Source organism: Marmota monax, unplaced genomic scaffold (genome assembly GCF_021218885.2).
Source record: "Marmota monax isolate L192 unplaced genomic scaffold, Marmota_monax_Labrador192_F-V1.1 WCK01_AAM20220418_F8-fsc00061, whole genome shotgun sequence".
NCBI classification, from domain to species: Eukaryota; Metazoa; Chordata; class Mammalia; order Rodentia; family Sciuridae; genus Marmota; species Marmota monax.
Genome location: NW_026695230.1, coordinates 12607990 through 12625851, shown reverse-complemented (window position 1 = coordinate 12625851; position 17862 = coordinate 12607990). Strand labels below are relative to the sequence as shown.

Sequence of the window (17862 nt, the reverse complement as noted above, 5' to 3'; positions counted from 1 at the left end):
GGAAGAAGTAGGACAGATACAAAAGTGGGACAATTGTCTAAGACTCTTCAATAGAGCAGTGCCATAAATAACTATTTAAGATTGAGAGATTTAACAAGCAGTTAGTTATAAGATGTGGTCCTGAATGAGATCCTGGTTTGGAGAGACCAGCTGTAAAAGATATTTTGGGGAACCAATGGGGAACTATAATGTAGACTGGTTCTAAGGAATTATTATTCATTTTGTTGGGTGAAATAAATTATTTTTAGAAAAATACTAAAATATTTTTTATAAGTGGAATATCATCACATATAATGTACTATTAAATTTATTTTAATAAGATTAATGATAAGTAGTACTTGCCACTAGGTCCTTATAACTACATGAAAATTCACTTAAGGGTTTAGCACCTCAGATACATTATGCTCACTCCTACCTCAACACTTTTGCACTTGCTGTTTTCTTTGCCTACAACTGTCCAGCTAAACTCTTAATTTCCACTGTGATAGAAAAAGAAGTCCTCATTCTCAATATCTAAGTTACATGTAGCTATTATATAAATTATTCACTATCTGAGACCCTCCTACACACTAAGCACTAGCCCACATGATAGGTGTGCAATATGCAACTAGACTTCTCTCATGGAGCTTATAGCCCATGACTAAACACTATTATATGGTATACTGTTCTAAGGAGCACTTTCATCACTATGAAAGCATCAAAGCTTCCAAGAAGGTTTCAGAGGTTCTAAATTATAAATAGTAATAGTCAAAAAATAAAAGTAAAGTGGGAAGAAGGTCATTTCTAATAAACCTCATTTGATCATCACAACAGTCCTCTAAAATATACAGGATATTAGACCCATTACACTGATACAGAAAATGATACTCAGAAAGGTTGGGAGCCTTGCCTTAAGACACTTACTATGACCCACAAGACCTGTATCCTCTGACCATACATTACTTCTACCAACATTCATACCCACTGTATCTCTTCAAAGCTCTTCCTCACTATTTGAGTCATATTTGTGGTTTTTGCGCCTCAGATACATTACACTCATTCCTACCTCAATACTTTTGCACTTGCTGTTTTCTTTGCCTACAACTATGCTTGTCACAGGCCTAAGCTCAAATGTCTCCTCCTCAGAGAGGCCTTCCCTATTCCTCCTAAGCTTAATTAAGTAGCTCTCAGTTGTCCTCTCTCCAGCTCTGACACCAGGCAGCTAAGTGCAAAATGACAGATGAAGACAAGCATGAGTGAATCACTTTCAGCAATTCGACTGCTTTTTAAGCCCGAGTATCCTCCCCTTCCCACAAAACTCCTGTTTCTCATCATTCTTTCCGCATATCTCAGCATCCTATTACTGTGATTTCCAGCAGCTCAATCAGGTCCTTAATATATACTAATATATTACAAACACACTGTGAACTTACCCCATTCCAGTTACTGTTTTAGGTACTTCTTGTATTAACTCATTTCACCCTTACAATAACCTTAAGGGTATATACTAATGCTCCCAATTTAGATGAAGAAACTGAGACACAGAGTTTAAATGCATTAGCCAAGATCATATAGCAATTAAATCATGGGATTTGAACACAAGTAATCTCATTCTGGAGTACTTTTTTCTATTTAGACTACATCTTGTTATGACAAGAAAGATATTTGTTCTTAATAAGGATATTTTAAATAAAAGCAGTATCTGATAAGGCAGATGGAAAAATTCATTTAAACCATAAAATAAAAAGATATATAAACACATTTAAATAAAATGAAAGAAGTTTTGTAATTTGCATTTAACTTAAAAATAAGCTATTATACCTTAAGATGACAGTAAGCTACTAGTATTACTGTTTCTAAAAAAATTTTCAAAAGTGGTTTTTAATTCTATTTGGCTTCAAGGATCACCACTAGATAAGCAACCCTATTGATGTTATGGGAATGTACACACAAGCATGCCCACACACACCACATGGATTTGTCAAATTCACTTTTTCAAAAGTGAATTAGAACACACTGTGGCAGAAAAGAAAAATCATATCACTATATCATTAGGTAATCTTATGAATAATATCTAATGGCCTTCTATTGGTCTTCTTAAAAGAAAGTTATGTAGTTCTATTATTTATCTCTTTCCATAGCAATCTGTAATTAGTTGCTGAATTTTTTCTTAAACTATTCAGACTATATTCTAAACAGGATACAATTTAAAAAAATTAATATAAAATAATGAAAATGACTTACCTTCAATTCCCAATCTAATCTTCTTAAGACCCCTCTCCTTTAAAACTGATTTGGCCACATCTCTGTTTTCAATGTACTTGAAAAATCTATATAATTTTGTGCTATAAATAACTGAAACAAAAAAGGACAAATATTTTATGTTAAAATCAATATACTTAGAAATGAACTTAAATTTATCTTAATCATCAAACAGGCCTGATAGCCCTAAAAACCCAAAGACTGGATGCACTAATGCCAAAGCATGACTAGCCAACATGACAGAACAATATTCAGTACAGTTAATGTAGAAGCAAATGTCTACATAAGTGGAAACAAGAAAAGCTTTGATAACCAATCAGATAACCCAATCCATATGAAGAATCTCCTTCTGAAAGATACATCACATACACAGTTATTGGTATGGGATCTGCCCTAAGTTTCAAATAAGAGAACCAAAAGAAGGTATCAATACATACATCATTATTGAGTAGGCAAAGTAAAGGACTTTGCTAGATGCCTTCAAGGGCTAGTCTGAAGAGGGAAAAAAATGCCTAGTCAAAGAGTACAAAACAGATAAATTTCACATTTCATGGATTGAGCAACTATTAATAACTCCCCAAAAGACAAAGACCCTCCCCACAAACTGTTTTCCATTCAGGCGAATAGCCCCACTTAATAATACTGATGTTAAAAATGACAGATTCGAGCATGTTCTGCCAAGGTTAGTCTGTTTAGAGCAAACTGGTTTTGCAAAGGACAGACATTCCACTGACAACATGTTGAGTCTTCCAAATGGGCTGGGAACTTCAGGGAGTTAGACTGATGGACCTTCCTCGCCTTCTCTCTTTCAGGTGGAGTTATCTCCCTTAAAAGGTGAACTGCAAAGGTTTTATCAAAAGAAGAAAGACACACTCACAAACCAAACATGCTGGTTTAAGAGCTAATAAAGGAAAATACATACATGAATTCTATTCATGGGACAAACCTGTGATTATTACTAAATCCTTAAGATTACTGTTATTTTTAGATAAAGATTTTTTGACATCTCACAAAGGATAAAATTACATTTAGGAATCAGGCTGGAAAGGCTATCTCTATCTCCTCAAATGTATCTTCTTCAGGGTAGAACACAGGCGGCACAAAATCAAATATACTTAAGACAAATTAAGTAAAAATGTTTTCAGTCCTTGTAAACTTCAAAGCTTAAAAAAATACAGGAAAACAAAAAAAAAATGTTGAAATAGAAAGTTTAACAATGGAAAAGAAAAGGCCAGTTCTATTTTAATTTCTTTATCTATATAATATCATTTATGTGTTCTATAGCTGGCTCTACTCTTCTTAGAGTCAATTTCTTGAAAACTAAAACTATAAATAAGTTTGTTCATACCTCTTTTCTAATAGCAATAATTTTGCATATTTCTTTGATTTCTGGTAATCTTTCATTTTCATCTGTTATGTTCAATTTTTTGTTCCACATATTATTTAGAGAAAACCACTATCAGGAAAGCACCTAAGACTGAGGAAGCAGCAACAGAAATGCCTATTATACCTATCCACAAAAGAACCAAAACACTCATTTAAACTCATCATGTAAAGAAACTATGTCAGTGTCAACTCAAAAGTATGTTAAAAACATCTTTAGAAAAATCTTTTTAAGAAGTTAACAGGGCTGGGGATGTGGCTCAAGCAGTATCGCGCTCACCTGGCATGCGCAGGGCGCTGGGTTCGATCCTCAGCACCACATACAAATAAAATAAAGATGTGTGTCCACTGAAAACTAAAAAATAAATATTAAAAAAATTCTCTCTCTCTCTCTCTCTAAAATATATATATATATATATATATATATATATAAAAAAAAACCTCAACAAAGGGGCTGGGGTTGTGGCTCAGTGGTAGAGCACTTGCCTCGCATGTATGGGGCACACTGGGTTCAATACTTAGCACCACATAAATAAATAAAGTAAAGGTATTGTATCCAACTTTAAAAAAAAAAAAAGAAGAAGAAGAAGAAGTAGAAGAAGTAGTAGTAGTAGTAGTAGTAGTAGTAGTAGTCGTCAACAAAGTCCCGAGCAGTGGCATACATTGTAATCCTGTCTGAGCCCAGGAGGCCCAGACAGGAAGACTACAAGTTCAAGTTCAGCCTTAGCAATTTAATGAGGCCCTAAACAACTTAGTGAAACCCTGTTTCAAAATGAAAATAAAAAGGGCTAGGGATGTAGTTCAAAGGTGAATTCCTCCTGGGTTAAATTTCTAGTAGCCCTTCAGCCCCCATAAAAAAAGAAGTAAGAATACCATTTGGAGTCAGCTTGTTTTTAGAAAAGGGTATGTACAATGGAAAAATCTGAGATTAAGGATTTTGGTACTTTCTATAATCCTGTACTTTTTACTTAAACTAACCCTTACTGAGTTAACAGACTAGAGAACAAGGAGCTGGGCCATTTTACTAAGCTTCTTGAAGGTTAGCCATTTCTTCAACTCTTCTCCATCTATACATACTCAAAAAAGCTAATACTAAGCTCATCAAAACAAACAACAACAACAAAAACTTACAAAAAAAAAAAAAAACCTGAATGACTCTAACCACAAAACTTTATAAGTAAAATAAGAAAAAAAGTCAATGTTGATCAAGATATGCTGTTTTGGTTAGAAACACCTGAAGAACTCATTTCCACAAAATCTTCTGAAGGGCCACTATATCTTCCAGGAACACAGAATATTTAAAACAGAACATCTGGAATTTAGTTACCCTCAGATGATCCACAAATAGCAAACTACTTCTGTCCATGACAGATAGGCACAGTTTTCTGTATAGGGCCAGATAGTAAATACTTTGGGCTTTGCGAGCCATGCAGTCTCTGTTGCAGCTACTCAACTCTACCATGATAGCATGAAAGCAGCCATAGGCAACACATATAAACTTTATTTATAAAAACAGGCAACAGGCTGAATTTGACCCACAGGCTAGTTTGCTGATCCCTGGTATATGGTAAGAGTTCAATGTACTTGCTTTACAAAACCTGCCCTTGGATTAATATTATAAAAGATAAAGATATAATGCTGACTTAGGAGAAAGAAAGCATACCACAATACTTACTTTGTGAATATTCTTCTCCCATCTGTGGTGGATACTCCTCATCCCAATCAACTACATCATCATCTGTAAGCACCACTATATGGCATTCTCGTTCCCCACTCTGAGCACTAGCTACCATAAGAGGGAGGATCATTTCTTCCAAATAAAATTCAAATTGTCTACGAGCACCATCATTTGATAACTCATGCATCAGGGCACCTGAAATGAAACCCACAATAGTATCTTGATTTTTTGGATGACTGATAAGAAAAAGAAGCAAAACACAAATAAAACACCAGATTAGATCAGCAAGTACTTTGGAACCCTTCAGATAATATATTAGTTTTTAAAAAGTTTTTAAAAAGTTCATATAGAAAATGGAAGAAAAGGTAGCTAACAAAAGAGAACAACCACATTCATTAGATGAAGGATGAGGGAGCAAGTGAGAGAATGATAAGCAGAAAGCTAAAAGGTTGTCTAAGAGCCAAAAGAAGGGTCAAAAAGAAATGGATGACTGATCAGTACAACTTAGAGGAAATGTTTTAAAGACAGGGATAAAAGAAACACCAATAAACTCAATATTGTTCCACATCTTCTAGCCAATTCAACATGACAAAAACAAAAAACTATTACTTATGACAGGGTCAATTACTAAGAATACATGAGATCAACTGAAAGACTATTAGCAACTAACTGAGTGGCTCAATACAAATGTATGAAATTTAGTAACTTTCATATATGTTAGTGTTTTAAAAATGTAAATGTATTTTACATATAACAAAAACATCAAAGAATAAACTTAATAAAATTACAGCATAAACTATATGAAGAAAATAATAAAACTATCAAAAGGACCTAAAAGTATAAATAAATGAACAGAGATCATTTGGAATAGGAGTTAATACAGTAAATATGTTAATTCTTTAAAAAATTAACTTCAGAGAATTCTAAAGGAAAACACAATTTTTAAAATATCCAGAATAGACATGAGTATGTTTGAGCCTGACAATTATAATATAGATAAAGGGAAAGACTAAAGATACCATAATAGGGTTCTGAAAAATGCAAGAGAGGGACTGGGGTAATGGCTTAGCGGTAGAGCGCTTGCCTAGCATGTTTGACGCCTTGGGTTCAATCCTCAACACCCTGTAAAAAAATAAATAAAATAAAGGTATTGTATCCAACTACAACTAAAAAATAAATATTTTTTTTTAAAATGCAAGAGAGGGGTTGGGGTTTTGGCTCAGTGGTAGCTTGCCTAGCATGTGTGAGGCACTGGGTTCTATTCTCGGCACTGCATATAAATAAATAAAGCCTATTAACAACTAAAAAAAAAATGCAAGAGATAATAAAACCCTTATGAATTCAGCAAATAAGTTTATTAAGTCCTCACTATGTTCCAGGCACTACGAACACGAAGTCAAAAAGGTGCAGGCTCTGTTCTCAAATTCAAACTAGTCTATTGCCACAAACGAAAAAAAGAGAGTGAAGGCTGCAGAGAAAGGGAGCAAGATAAGGAGAGAAAGGATAAGCAAATTCCATCTCTGCATCTCAATGACTCAAGACAGTCTCTGCTTCTGATCTCCCTTTTGCAATAGGCTCGGACAGGACTAGGTATGTAGTTTGGTGATGATAGAGTGCATATGCACACATACACAAAGGGCTTGGATGTAACTTCAGTGTTTTAGTCTTTGGTTGAAATCCCATTGCCTTCTATATGATAATAATGCCTTTCTTCTTGCGCTTACTGAATTGGTACCTTATTCAGACTTTAAATTTCATTTTACATCTTTTTATCAACCAAGGACATGGTATTTTTAAATTTCTTTTAGCCCTACGTCTTCAACACTTTTCCTAAAAAGTTCATATAGAGTTCAACTCTGGTTCTCAAAGCTTCTGGATGATAGTGCTTGCCTAGAAAGAGAATATGAACTCTGATGCCCGGTCAGAAGCTACCAATTACCATAGATTTTCTATGGTCTATGGTTAGTTCTAAGACAGAAGACTGAGAAGTCAGCTCCTCTCTGTACCAACTTTCTTGCCTCTAAATATGCCATTTCTTCTGCCTAGAACAAACTTCCTCTCCTTTATTCTCCGACAAGCTTCTCTAATCACCATTATTTGAGTTAGGTACAGCCCCTATGGGCTCACTTAGCACCCTATTTTTTCTCTAATGTCAATTGATTTGTCGGTCTTCTATACTACACTATAAGCAGGCATTTTTTTTTTAATTGTTGCCTCTTATGTACCTAATACCTGGTGTAAAGTAAGTATTCAATAAAAACACAGAATGAATAACTAATTACTATACAAGCATTAAACAAGTTATTAAAGGATATTTACTAATATTAACATTCACAATAAGTTCCATGTGGAAATATTATAGTATGTACAATATAATCTGTTAATATTTCTTCTCCTTATTTTCTATTCTTGATGTCCTTTTTCTTAAAAACAAACTCTTACTTAATATTGTATTTCAGGACTATTCATTTAATCTTCCCAGCAACTGTGTCAATTCAAATGTTTCCATTTAAAGAAGAGAGAACTAAGAAAGAAAATTTTAAGTAACTTCTTAAGAAACCCAAGTCTCTCTATTCAATGAACAGTCAGTACCTGTATAAATTCTTAAGAGACAAGCCTAGATATTTTAGTGCAAAGAACCATCCTAAATATTCAGCAAAGACACATATTCGCAGAAAAAAATTTTACACTCAGATCTACATCTGCAGTATTCTTTTACATTTTTACAAGACCACTTCTAATCTCTTCAAGTCCTATAGTTTTATTTTTAAAATAAGGTCTTTGAGGACCTCTAAATTTTTAGTAACACGTTAGAGTGATCTAGAAACAACTATATTATTTAAAAGCTATAAGTCTAGGAGAAACACAATACATATTTTTTTATTAAAAAAATCAAAAAAAATTTTTTTTTTGCAGGGGTACCAGGGATTGAACCCAAGGGCACTTAACCACTGAGCCATATCCCCAGCCTGTTTTATTTTTTATTTAAACAGGGTCTTGCTAACTTGCTCAGAGCCTCTCCAAGTTTCTGAGGCTGGTCTTGAACTTGTGATCTTCCTCTGACCGGTGGGATTATAGGCGTGCACCACAACACCTGGCTTACAAAAAGATTCCTATCTTTAATTTCATAACAAATAAAAGATACTTAATGGTGATGATAAAATAAACTATGTCCAACAGACTGCATAATTAAAATTCATACAATCTGTAAGAAATTCTAATGCTTATTTTTTATTCAGATGTCACCGAGATTCAACATCTAATCATGAAGGTTAATTAAAATGATCCCATGAATAATAAAAGACATAAATCTTGAAATTAAGGACTTATAATGCTCATGGTTTCAACTAAAACCATTTTTTGAGACATGAAGAAATAATAACTTTGTTCAAATTTATAACTGTATGCTCCAACTATCCAACTACTTGACTTTAAATTTTCAAGTATCATTTGTAGAAAAATGGATTCAGAGACAGACCTATTTCTTTATCCTACCTATCAATATTTTTATGGAGACTAAAGAAAGTTTGGCAAAAATAATACCATACTTAGGACATATTTAAGTATATAAATATAAATATTTAAAGTAGGTGCCTTGAAAGTTTATCCTTCATAGAGGTTTAGACACATGAGTCTCTGAGAAGGTATAATAATACCACCCTGCCAAGTAGGGCTGAGCTTAGGTAATGAAATAAAGAGAATCGTATATATGGGGCTAGTACAAGGCTATAAACCACATGCACAAAGCTTTTTAAATAGCTCCCCAACTGCATACAGAAAAAAAGTTAACAGCATTAGTTTGGTATTTAAAGACCTTCCAAAATCTGGCTCATCTATTTACTCCCCCATCTCCTGATCCTAATATAAAGTTTTCCTTCAACTAGGTTATTCCCAAAATACACTTGTTATGTCTTTACTTAAAAAACTCAAGCTCTTGGATAAACTTCCTGACTCTAAACTATTCCTATTCATTCCTGTCTCCTCTGAACTCTTCCCAAGCCCCTCTAACCCATGACTTCCCCCTTCTGAAATTTCTCTGACCACTTAAAATCCAAGGAAAAATTGATACTTCTATACACTATTTTAACTTTTTTAATGTATGACACCTCTTTTCTCAGGCACAGTGTAACAACAGGTGATACAGAGATGATCACCAATCAAGAGTTGGGATCCCAAGTTCTAAGGCCCTGCTCGGAGACTGTTTGAAGTTCCTCGATAAATTTACTTTAACATTACATATACCTGAAGTATAGGGATTCGATCTATGATTTGTAGTAACAAGTACTGTTTATGCAAATTATTCATAATTTCCATAGTACTCAGGATATTTCTCATATAGTAATACAAAAAATTATAAACTTAGATAATGTGATCTGAGGATCGAAGCCAAATCACACTTGACCAAACCAAGGCTCCCAAACTATCAAGGGGGAAATCTAGGAAAGTTAATTTTAAAAAAACATTAAATTATTAAAGTTGAAAAAAATTCTGGAAAGTTATACAAAGATATCATCCAGAACTCTGTAGACTTCCATAAATAATCTTCATTTGAAGCCAAAATGCTTTATAATTCAATTAAACAAATATTTAAAGTCTAACTAAGTAAACCGCAAACTTTCAGACTTTGCATGTCAATCTAAAATAATTCTACAAATCACTTACACAGAAAGCATCATACTTACTGAGATCTCTACATTTAATAGTACTATATTCAAAAGAAATACAAAGATAATCACAAGCTTCTCTCAGCTCAGGAATAGATATGCCATCAGGACAGCGGATTATTCCTGTCTTATAGTAATCCTGAAAAAAAGAAAAAGTAAAAAAAAAAAAAATGAATAAAATATATGGAGCACAAAATAGCCAAAACTTGTTAAGGGTGGGCTGTTGGTAGCATTTTCAAAAACAGTGGAGTCTGGTATTTCTTTATTATGGAATTTTTAAAGCCATGTGGGACCTTGGTTCACCACACAATTCATTTTTTATTTTACCCATTTTTTAGGTAAAAATTATCTAGTCATACAATTACCCAATAGCAGATGTCTGTCAGATATTAGAACCTAGGTCTCACCATTATCTTATTCATCTCTACTTTTTACTATATCTTACCAGTTCATATGTATTTTCCTCTTGGTACTTACTTTTTTTATATACAACTATCATAAAATTTTAAACTCTTTGTAAAAAGTAAGGAAATTACCTTAAATAATTACTAGAAAATTGAACAAAATTTAGGGGTTTTAGTTAAGAACTGCAAGGTCTTATCCAAGTATTAATGTATATAAAACAAAGTGCACAATTAGAGTCTTCTAAATAATATCCTTTGATGTTTCCATATTATTACAAACAATACCAATTATCTCCAAAATCTACTTTAAAAGTTGTTAGGTGTTAGGCACTGGAACAGATAAGTTATTCTACAGCTGTGATAAAAAAATTCTTAATGCCAACTTTATAGCAGGTCAAATGTAAGTTTAGGGAGCTGAAAATGAACCTCCCCTCCAAATTAAGACTTATCTCAAGATTTCTGAGGTTCAGAAGCACAATAACTAGTAACATAATTTCTAAAGTTGCTGTGTCAATAGAAGCAAAATATCTTCTGGTACTTGTCCAAGTACCAAAAACCTGATCAAGAATGTTAGCATTTTATCACAGGATCCTCCCTTCCCTTTTCCCCCAAAATTATGTAAGGAAATTATATTTTACAAAGTGTTACATTTTATAAATCAAATCTTTATCAATAAATTGAAATTATAAGTAGGACTCTATGTTAAATTTAAATATTCCTCAAAACAAAGGTTAAAACATAAAAAAAGAAAAAAAGGTTTAAAACAAAAGATGCTAACAAATACATTTTGGAGATAATTTTTATACATTTGTATGTTTACACATTGTTAGTTTGGGGCAATAAATATGATATTTCAAATGCCATACTCATTCTCAGCAAAATAACTGACTTGCCATATTTAATTTAAGAGGGAATAAATAGTGTGACTCCAGAAACATCAGTACTGAATACTTAAAAAACTGCCTGTGTACACCTAAAAGATAAATCTTCCTATTTTTATCTTCCTATGGTCATAAAATTTTTTACATTCTGTTCATGTGCTAAAGAAAACTTGAATTAGGTAGTATTTAAGAAAAACAATATATACTTTTCAAAGAGATATCCAAATAGAACTTTATTTCCATTATTTCCAATCTAAATACCTGCTGAGGAGGGGTCTTATGACGAAGTCAATACATATTAAAAACAAAAACAAAAACAAATACTCACCAGAATAGCTCGAAATACAGTGGAACCAATTCCTTCTGCCACTTCATACTCTCCCTTCTCATTGGGACGTGTAAAGTTATGTTCTCGGCCAGATCCAAACATCCTATCACAGTGAATAATTAAAAAGCGTGCCAATAGGATACTTAATTCAAAAAGGAAAATCAATTTCATGAACAAAAATAAAATAACATTATAACTTAAGCATTAAATTATTCAACAATTTATTATCAGCAATTTATTCTGGCAAACTTTACATGAAGGTAATATGAAAACTATTTTGACGTGGGGTGCTGGGGACATAGCTCAGTGGTAGAGTGCTTGTACAAGGTTCTGGGTTCAATCCTTGGCAACACACACACACACACACACACACACACAAAATGACAGGAATCAATAGTAAAAAAATTCCCTGTAAAAATAAAATTCCATGATAAAATTCAAAAGCTAAAGAACTTTCCAACTCCTTCTCAGGAGGAAAAATCCCCAAACAATTATTTTATGAGAAAAGGTAATTTTTATGCCCCAGAAAGAAAAAAGAAACAATGTTTTTCCTTATACAGCTGTTTTCATTGTAAAGCTGATGCTATAATGTAGCACATACAACAAGCTAAACTGGGAAAAGTGAATGTGAAGGCAAGCTGGGTTATTTATCAATCTTTCTTTAAGAGATCCAACTCATTCTTAGACTAGCATCTACAATAGAAAAGTAAGCAATCAAATGCTAGGATAGGCAAGAATGGAGAAATGAGGAAGAGAATGGAAAGTTTAAATGAGTATAAGGCTCTTAATATTGTTTTTATAAAGAAAAATAGAATGGATTTATGTTTTTTCAAGTCACATTGTTCACCTGTTAACAGTATCTATTTAGAAAAGACAATTTGCAAAATATGTCCTTTTCGATGAAAAATTTAATGTAGTACTCTTAAGAAAACTTAAAAATCATGATTAAAGAAAAGTCGAACCTCTGAATTCAATGGTACCACTATCCCCAATGTAAACATGGTTGATCCTAAGTGTTTTTATTCAATAGTTTCCTAATTTAAGTGGCTTCCTCTTTTGTTGTAACATAGAAATCCAGGGAGAACAAAGCTTTTTATTTCAAAGTTTCCAAAAGAATGACAACTGCTTTCCAGTTCCCATGAATATTAATTTTCATCCCCAAAGAAATGCTTTAGTCAACTGACATGAAAAGAAGCTTTCACTGATTTAAAAAAAAAAAAAAAAAAAAAAAAAAGTCTTTCAAGAATCAAATGTCATAGAATTTTCTCAAATGCTGGAACTTTTTACAAAACAGGAAAGCTATTCTTTTCAAATCAGTAAGAACACTTAAAATCTTAAACCTGCTAAAGCAAAATTTTAAATATCTCTTTTTACCGTTTTACATTTTATGTAAAAATAAAAGTTTAATTAATAACGTCATCTTCCTCATAGCTTCCATTAATGGTGTTTCCCTACGATACTAGAAATACATAAAGGTATTTTTTCCTCATGGGTATAAAGTCTAGTGTCAATAAAGAGAAAACACTTGGCTACTCAAATGTACACAATGTCACAATGCCAGCATTTATTCTATATTCTGAGACACTAACAGATCACATAAGTAGACTAGAAAAATACATGGTTTCAGCACATGTAAACTTCTATTTCACTCATATACCCCTTTATTTTAATTTTTGACAATATAATTGATTTTACTTCAAAAAGCATTTGATGCTCACTTTGGACATCTCCAAAATGAAGTCCATATTGTTCATATCTTAGGTTAAGGTTCCCATAATTACAAACTTTAATCTGTTATTCTGTACCAGCACAAATTAGAAGATAACTATTAAGTCCTTCATTCTACTAAGAATACTTTTTAATAGAATTCCCCATCACCATCCCCCGCCAAGTACCTACAGCAAATTGACAATTCATGCTGACTTTTTCTTTAAAAAATGCTGATATCTCCTCTACTTGGTAGTTGAATCTGGGAACTTAGTGCAGGAAGCACTGCTAAAATCACCTGGTTAGATTCAATCCGTGGTCTTAATCTGTAACAGTCTTTTAGTATCCTCACTTTAATAATTAATATGTTTACTATTTCTATTGGTACTACAAAGAACTTTAGAAATAAAGCCAAATTCGAGCTTTACTCTAGCATGTTCTGGCTACTTTAACTTGGACAATAAAAAAAAAACATAGAAAGCCAAGGATCCAATATTCTTACAAGTCAATAAGCACACACTGAAAGTTAGTAAAAAATTAATAAGAATACCAATTTAAGCTGTTGTAATTACTGAAAGAGATAACACTATTCTGAGAACATAAAGCATAAACTTTGAAATCTCACTATTAATAAGGGTACTCTAAAACCAACAATTTATGTCACAACCTCCAAATTTATAGTTCTTCCATCCATAAAATGGGAATGCTACACTCCAACAGAGAATTATTGTAAAATTTAAATGGAAAACTAAAATAATGGCTATGAAAGTACTTTATAATTAGTAATATAAAGAACAAAAATACAAACCTGCCCAACATTGTATTTGGCTGTGCAGTAAAAATGGAAGGGTCTACAACAAATCTAGTGTTATCCACTATTAGTGTCACTCGTTCTGATGTCCTTACATTCCGAGCTCCTTCTTTTGCATTTTCATATACAAACACCATCTCCCCAGATGTCTTACAGCTACCATCTGAACTTGACTGACTACTGTTTCTGCTGCTATTCCCAGCACTGCTAATGGAACCATTTGGGGATGCTTTTTGAGGACGAGGACTGCTTGGACGAGAGGAACTATGATCTTTTTCTCGTTCTGAAATAAAGAAATTAAACAGAGTTATGCCAATTGTCTACAAAAAATTCAAGATCTGTACAATCTTTTAAAGTGTTTGATAAGTTGTTTTAAATCATAACATTTTTAAAATTTCAAATAACATTTTCAAAGGATATAATAAACATTCATTTACTTCACAGGAGTAAAAATAAACCATCAAAATGTTTTCTAAAATCTTTATTTATAGACCTTTAAAAGGTATGTATTACTGACTAATGTTGACCCAGAAAAATATCAAAATTAAGGTAAATTTCATATTATTACTCCACTTAAAAATACATAGAAAGCCAAGGATCCAATATTCTTACAAGTCAATAAGCACACACACTGAAAGTTAGTAAAAAATTAATAAGAATACCAACTTGAGCTGTTCTAATTACTGAAAGAGATAACACTATTCTGAGAACATAAAGCATAAACTTTGAAATCTCAGTGTTAATAAGGGCACTCTAAAACCAACAATTTATGTCACAAAACAAAAATATAAAACAATATTTTATATTTCATATAAAATATAAAAAACTCACTAAGGACAGAAGAAGCATTTATTTTTTCGAACGATTTTCAATGTCTATCAAATAAAGTGGCCTTAGCAGCTGATGATATAGGGCTTTCTTCTCATTTGTACTTCTGTTGAATAAAGCAGTACTACAAATTTTATAAGATGCATAAATATCATCTATTGTTAGTAGAAAATATTACTAAAATTCAGGAAATTTTCTTTAGATGCTCCAATATTATATAAGGGAAAATAAAAACTAAGATTTTATTAGAAGTTCTATTTAGAGGCTACATCACTAAACTTTAAAGGTGACCTAAAAATGTACCTCCATCTCGTCAGTTTCATCAGCTTTTGCCAAATTCCTCTATGACTCAGGCTACTTAGAACACTCTGTACAGCACTGCTGATTATATAATTAGGTTTGCTATATCTCTAGAGATACTCTCACACCTCCCTTTTATTTTCTGTTTCCACAATGCTGAAAGCATCCCAAAAGCAAAATTTGTTAAAGTAATAAAACAATTTATTATAGTCTGCTATCCTGCTCTCATACATGGAATTCTGCATGCAACAAACTGTCAATTCATATTTATATTTGTTAATTTTAGCTTATAAGTAATAGTCTGTCTCCAAGGACCCATTTAGATACTGATAATTTCCCGTATAATTAGACACCAACATAAATTATTTGATTTTAAACAGACTGTCACAAACTATTTCATACAGTTACAGTATTTTCTGCATGTGTGCTGGGGAAAGAACCTAGGACCTTGCACATTCTGAGCTGGTGCTCTACTCAAATATGTTTCTCCACTTCAGGTACTAGGAAATGAACTTAGGGTCCCATTCTCTAGGGGATATAGCCCATTCTCTAGGCTATATCCCCAACCCATAGTCAAAATATTTGATTTGTCCCTTCCCTAGGGGAAAATGAAAACCAGCAAGCTCATGTTGGTTAAGTACACCTGCTTCAGACTGGTACCTTACAATCACACAATGTATTTACCTGTAAGAATAATGTTCATTTATAGTAATGAGTGGGAAGGACGAAAAAGACCTGAACTAGTTACTAGGAATGTAAAACACTTCACACTTTCCTTTCATCTTCTATTTTTATTACTAAATTTGAAACACTGTCAAAAGTCACAAAAAAATAACTCCATCAGAATTATTCTTTCCCTTTATTTGTTAGTATGATTAATCAGATATTCTTGTCAATAATTTACAACTATTTTATTGTAAACCACTGCTGTTTCTTGTAAGATAAAAATTAACTTGAATTTTTGCAAAATCTACATCTCAGTTTCAAAGCCTTTTCAAATTACTTTTTATAAGACTGTCCCAGATTCTTAAAACAAACTCACCTTTAAGTTACATCTGATAAGCTATTTTCTCATAGCAAGAATCAAGCTCAGCTAAAATAGAAACAAATGAATAGAAGCAGCTAGCTAATTTTACTCTTATGTATTAGGCACAATTCAATTTCACTGCTACTTTAAAAAGGTAAATACATGTTTTTAAGAACTGCTAAGAAGATTGGATGATTTTTACATACCAACATGATGCTGCCGTGTTGGAGAAGTAACATTTCTAATACAAGGAGTGAGCTGAGACTCTGCTCTTTCATGAGATGAATCTCGTGATCTGTCACTTGACCTTCGTCTATCTCTTGATCTTTCATGTCCACCACTAGCACCATGCAGACTCATTTTGGTGTGGTCAACTCCTCCTTTAGCCACACGTGAGGGAGTACTGATAAGTTAGAAAAGAAAATTGACCATAAAAGCAAAAAAAAAAAAAAAAAATTGCAGAAAATGCTTAAGAGAATATAATTTACAAGTAGCCATTAATATTTTAAGTGCAAAAATCAAAAGCTATTTTCCAATTGTGAAATCTAATTTAACCTCAAACCTGCAGGATGTATAAACTCCAGAATATTGTATGTAGTGATCACATAATTAAACAATTTTTTATAGATGAGAAAACTACTTAGAAAGGTCAACTGACTTTTGAGTTAGAAGTAGAACTAATAATAGTAGTAAGTCACCCAGATAATTTAAATATTATTCTCACGTTCTTTCGATTTGTTTGTGAGAAAAAGGGATGAAGAGCATCAGCTTCTGACACTCTTTAAAAAAAACCAAAGGTGTGGGGCAAAGTAACCACCTGTCAAATAAAATAAGTCATCAAATACTAATTTCAAGTAACTCACTTTGAGATATCTTTCAAACACTATGATTATAAAAATGTTTTGAAAAGCATTTCTCTGAAAAATTTAACTATATTAATTATATAAAATCATAGAATTTTTAAAATTTTAAAACCTCTTTATACAGAAGTACATCTATACCAGACAAAAACTGAAACTGTTAACTAAAATAGTTATCAGAGTTCATTCACACAATCATCTGTTAAATTATATGTACTACAGGCACAATCCTATGGTAAATGCCAATAGAAACAATAGCTTCCTCTGGGGCTTACAATCTAAGTTTAGTGGTAATATGTAAATATGTAAAATTTAATCAATTCAAAAGTTACCCCAACTTCTAAATGTAAATGTACCATATAAATCCCAAATATAAAACTACTAGAGGAAAGACAATAAATGCTTTAGGGTCTCAAAGGAAAAAGTCATGGCTGTAGATTTGAGTTAGTCACTAGGTATACCAGGCCCTGATAAACAGATAATATTTTAATAATCAGAATGTAATACGGGTAATAAAAATGAAAGAACCAGACATAGGGTCATTTGGAAATTTGTCATATTATGATAGTTTTAAAATATTGAGGTATATTTAAGAAACAGAAGTAATTTCATGGTTTTAGAGTAATACTTAGAATTAAAATTGTCCTTTAATTCTATAGTTGCTTGACATTTAGTATTACTTAATACTCTCAAAACTTAGGCTCCTCATCTATAAAATGTAGATCCTATTCACTTTCTAATGCTAATAGG

General features: G+C 32.4%; 1 protein-coding gene across 7 annotated transcripts in view; it reads right to left on the bottom strand.

Annotated features, from left to right (window-relative positions):
* The window catches only part of Btbd10 (BTB domain containing 10), a 58567-nt gene that overhangs the window by 4035 nt on the left and 36670 nt on the right, over positions 1 to 17862 (bottom strand). For all 7 annotated transcript variants that reach the window (XM_046438030.2, XM_046438033.2, XM_046438032.2 and 4 more), the window contains 6 exons: positions 16459 to 16655; positions 14095 to 14380; positions 11580 to 11682; positions 9985 to 10105; positions 5300 to 5497; positions 2224 to 2334 (listed from right to left, as the gene is read on the bottom strand). In XM_046438030.2, the coding sequence (XP_046293986.1) occupies positions 2224 to 2334; positions 5300 to 5497; positions 9985 to 10105; positions 11580 to 11682; positions 14095 to 14380; positions 16459 to 16655 (1016 nt within the window). The remainder of the gene's footprint in view (positions 1 to 2223; positions 2335 to 5299; positions 5498 to 9984; positions 10106 to 11579; positions 11683 to 14094; positions 14381 to 16458; positions 16656 to 17862) is intronic.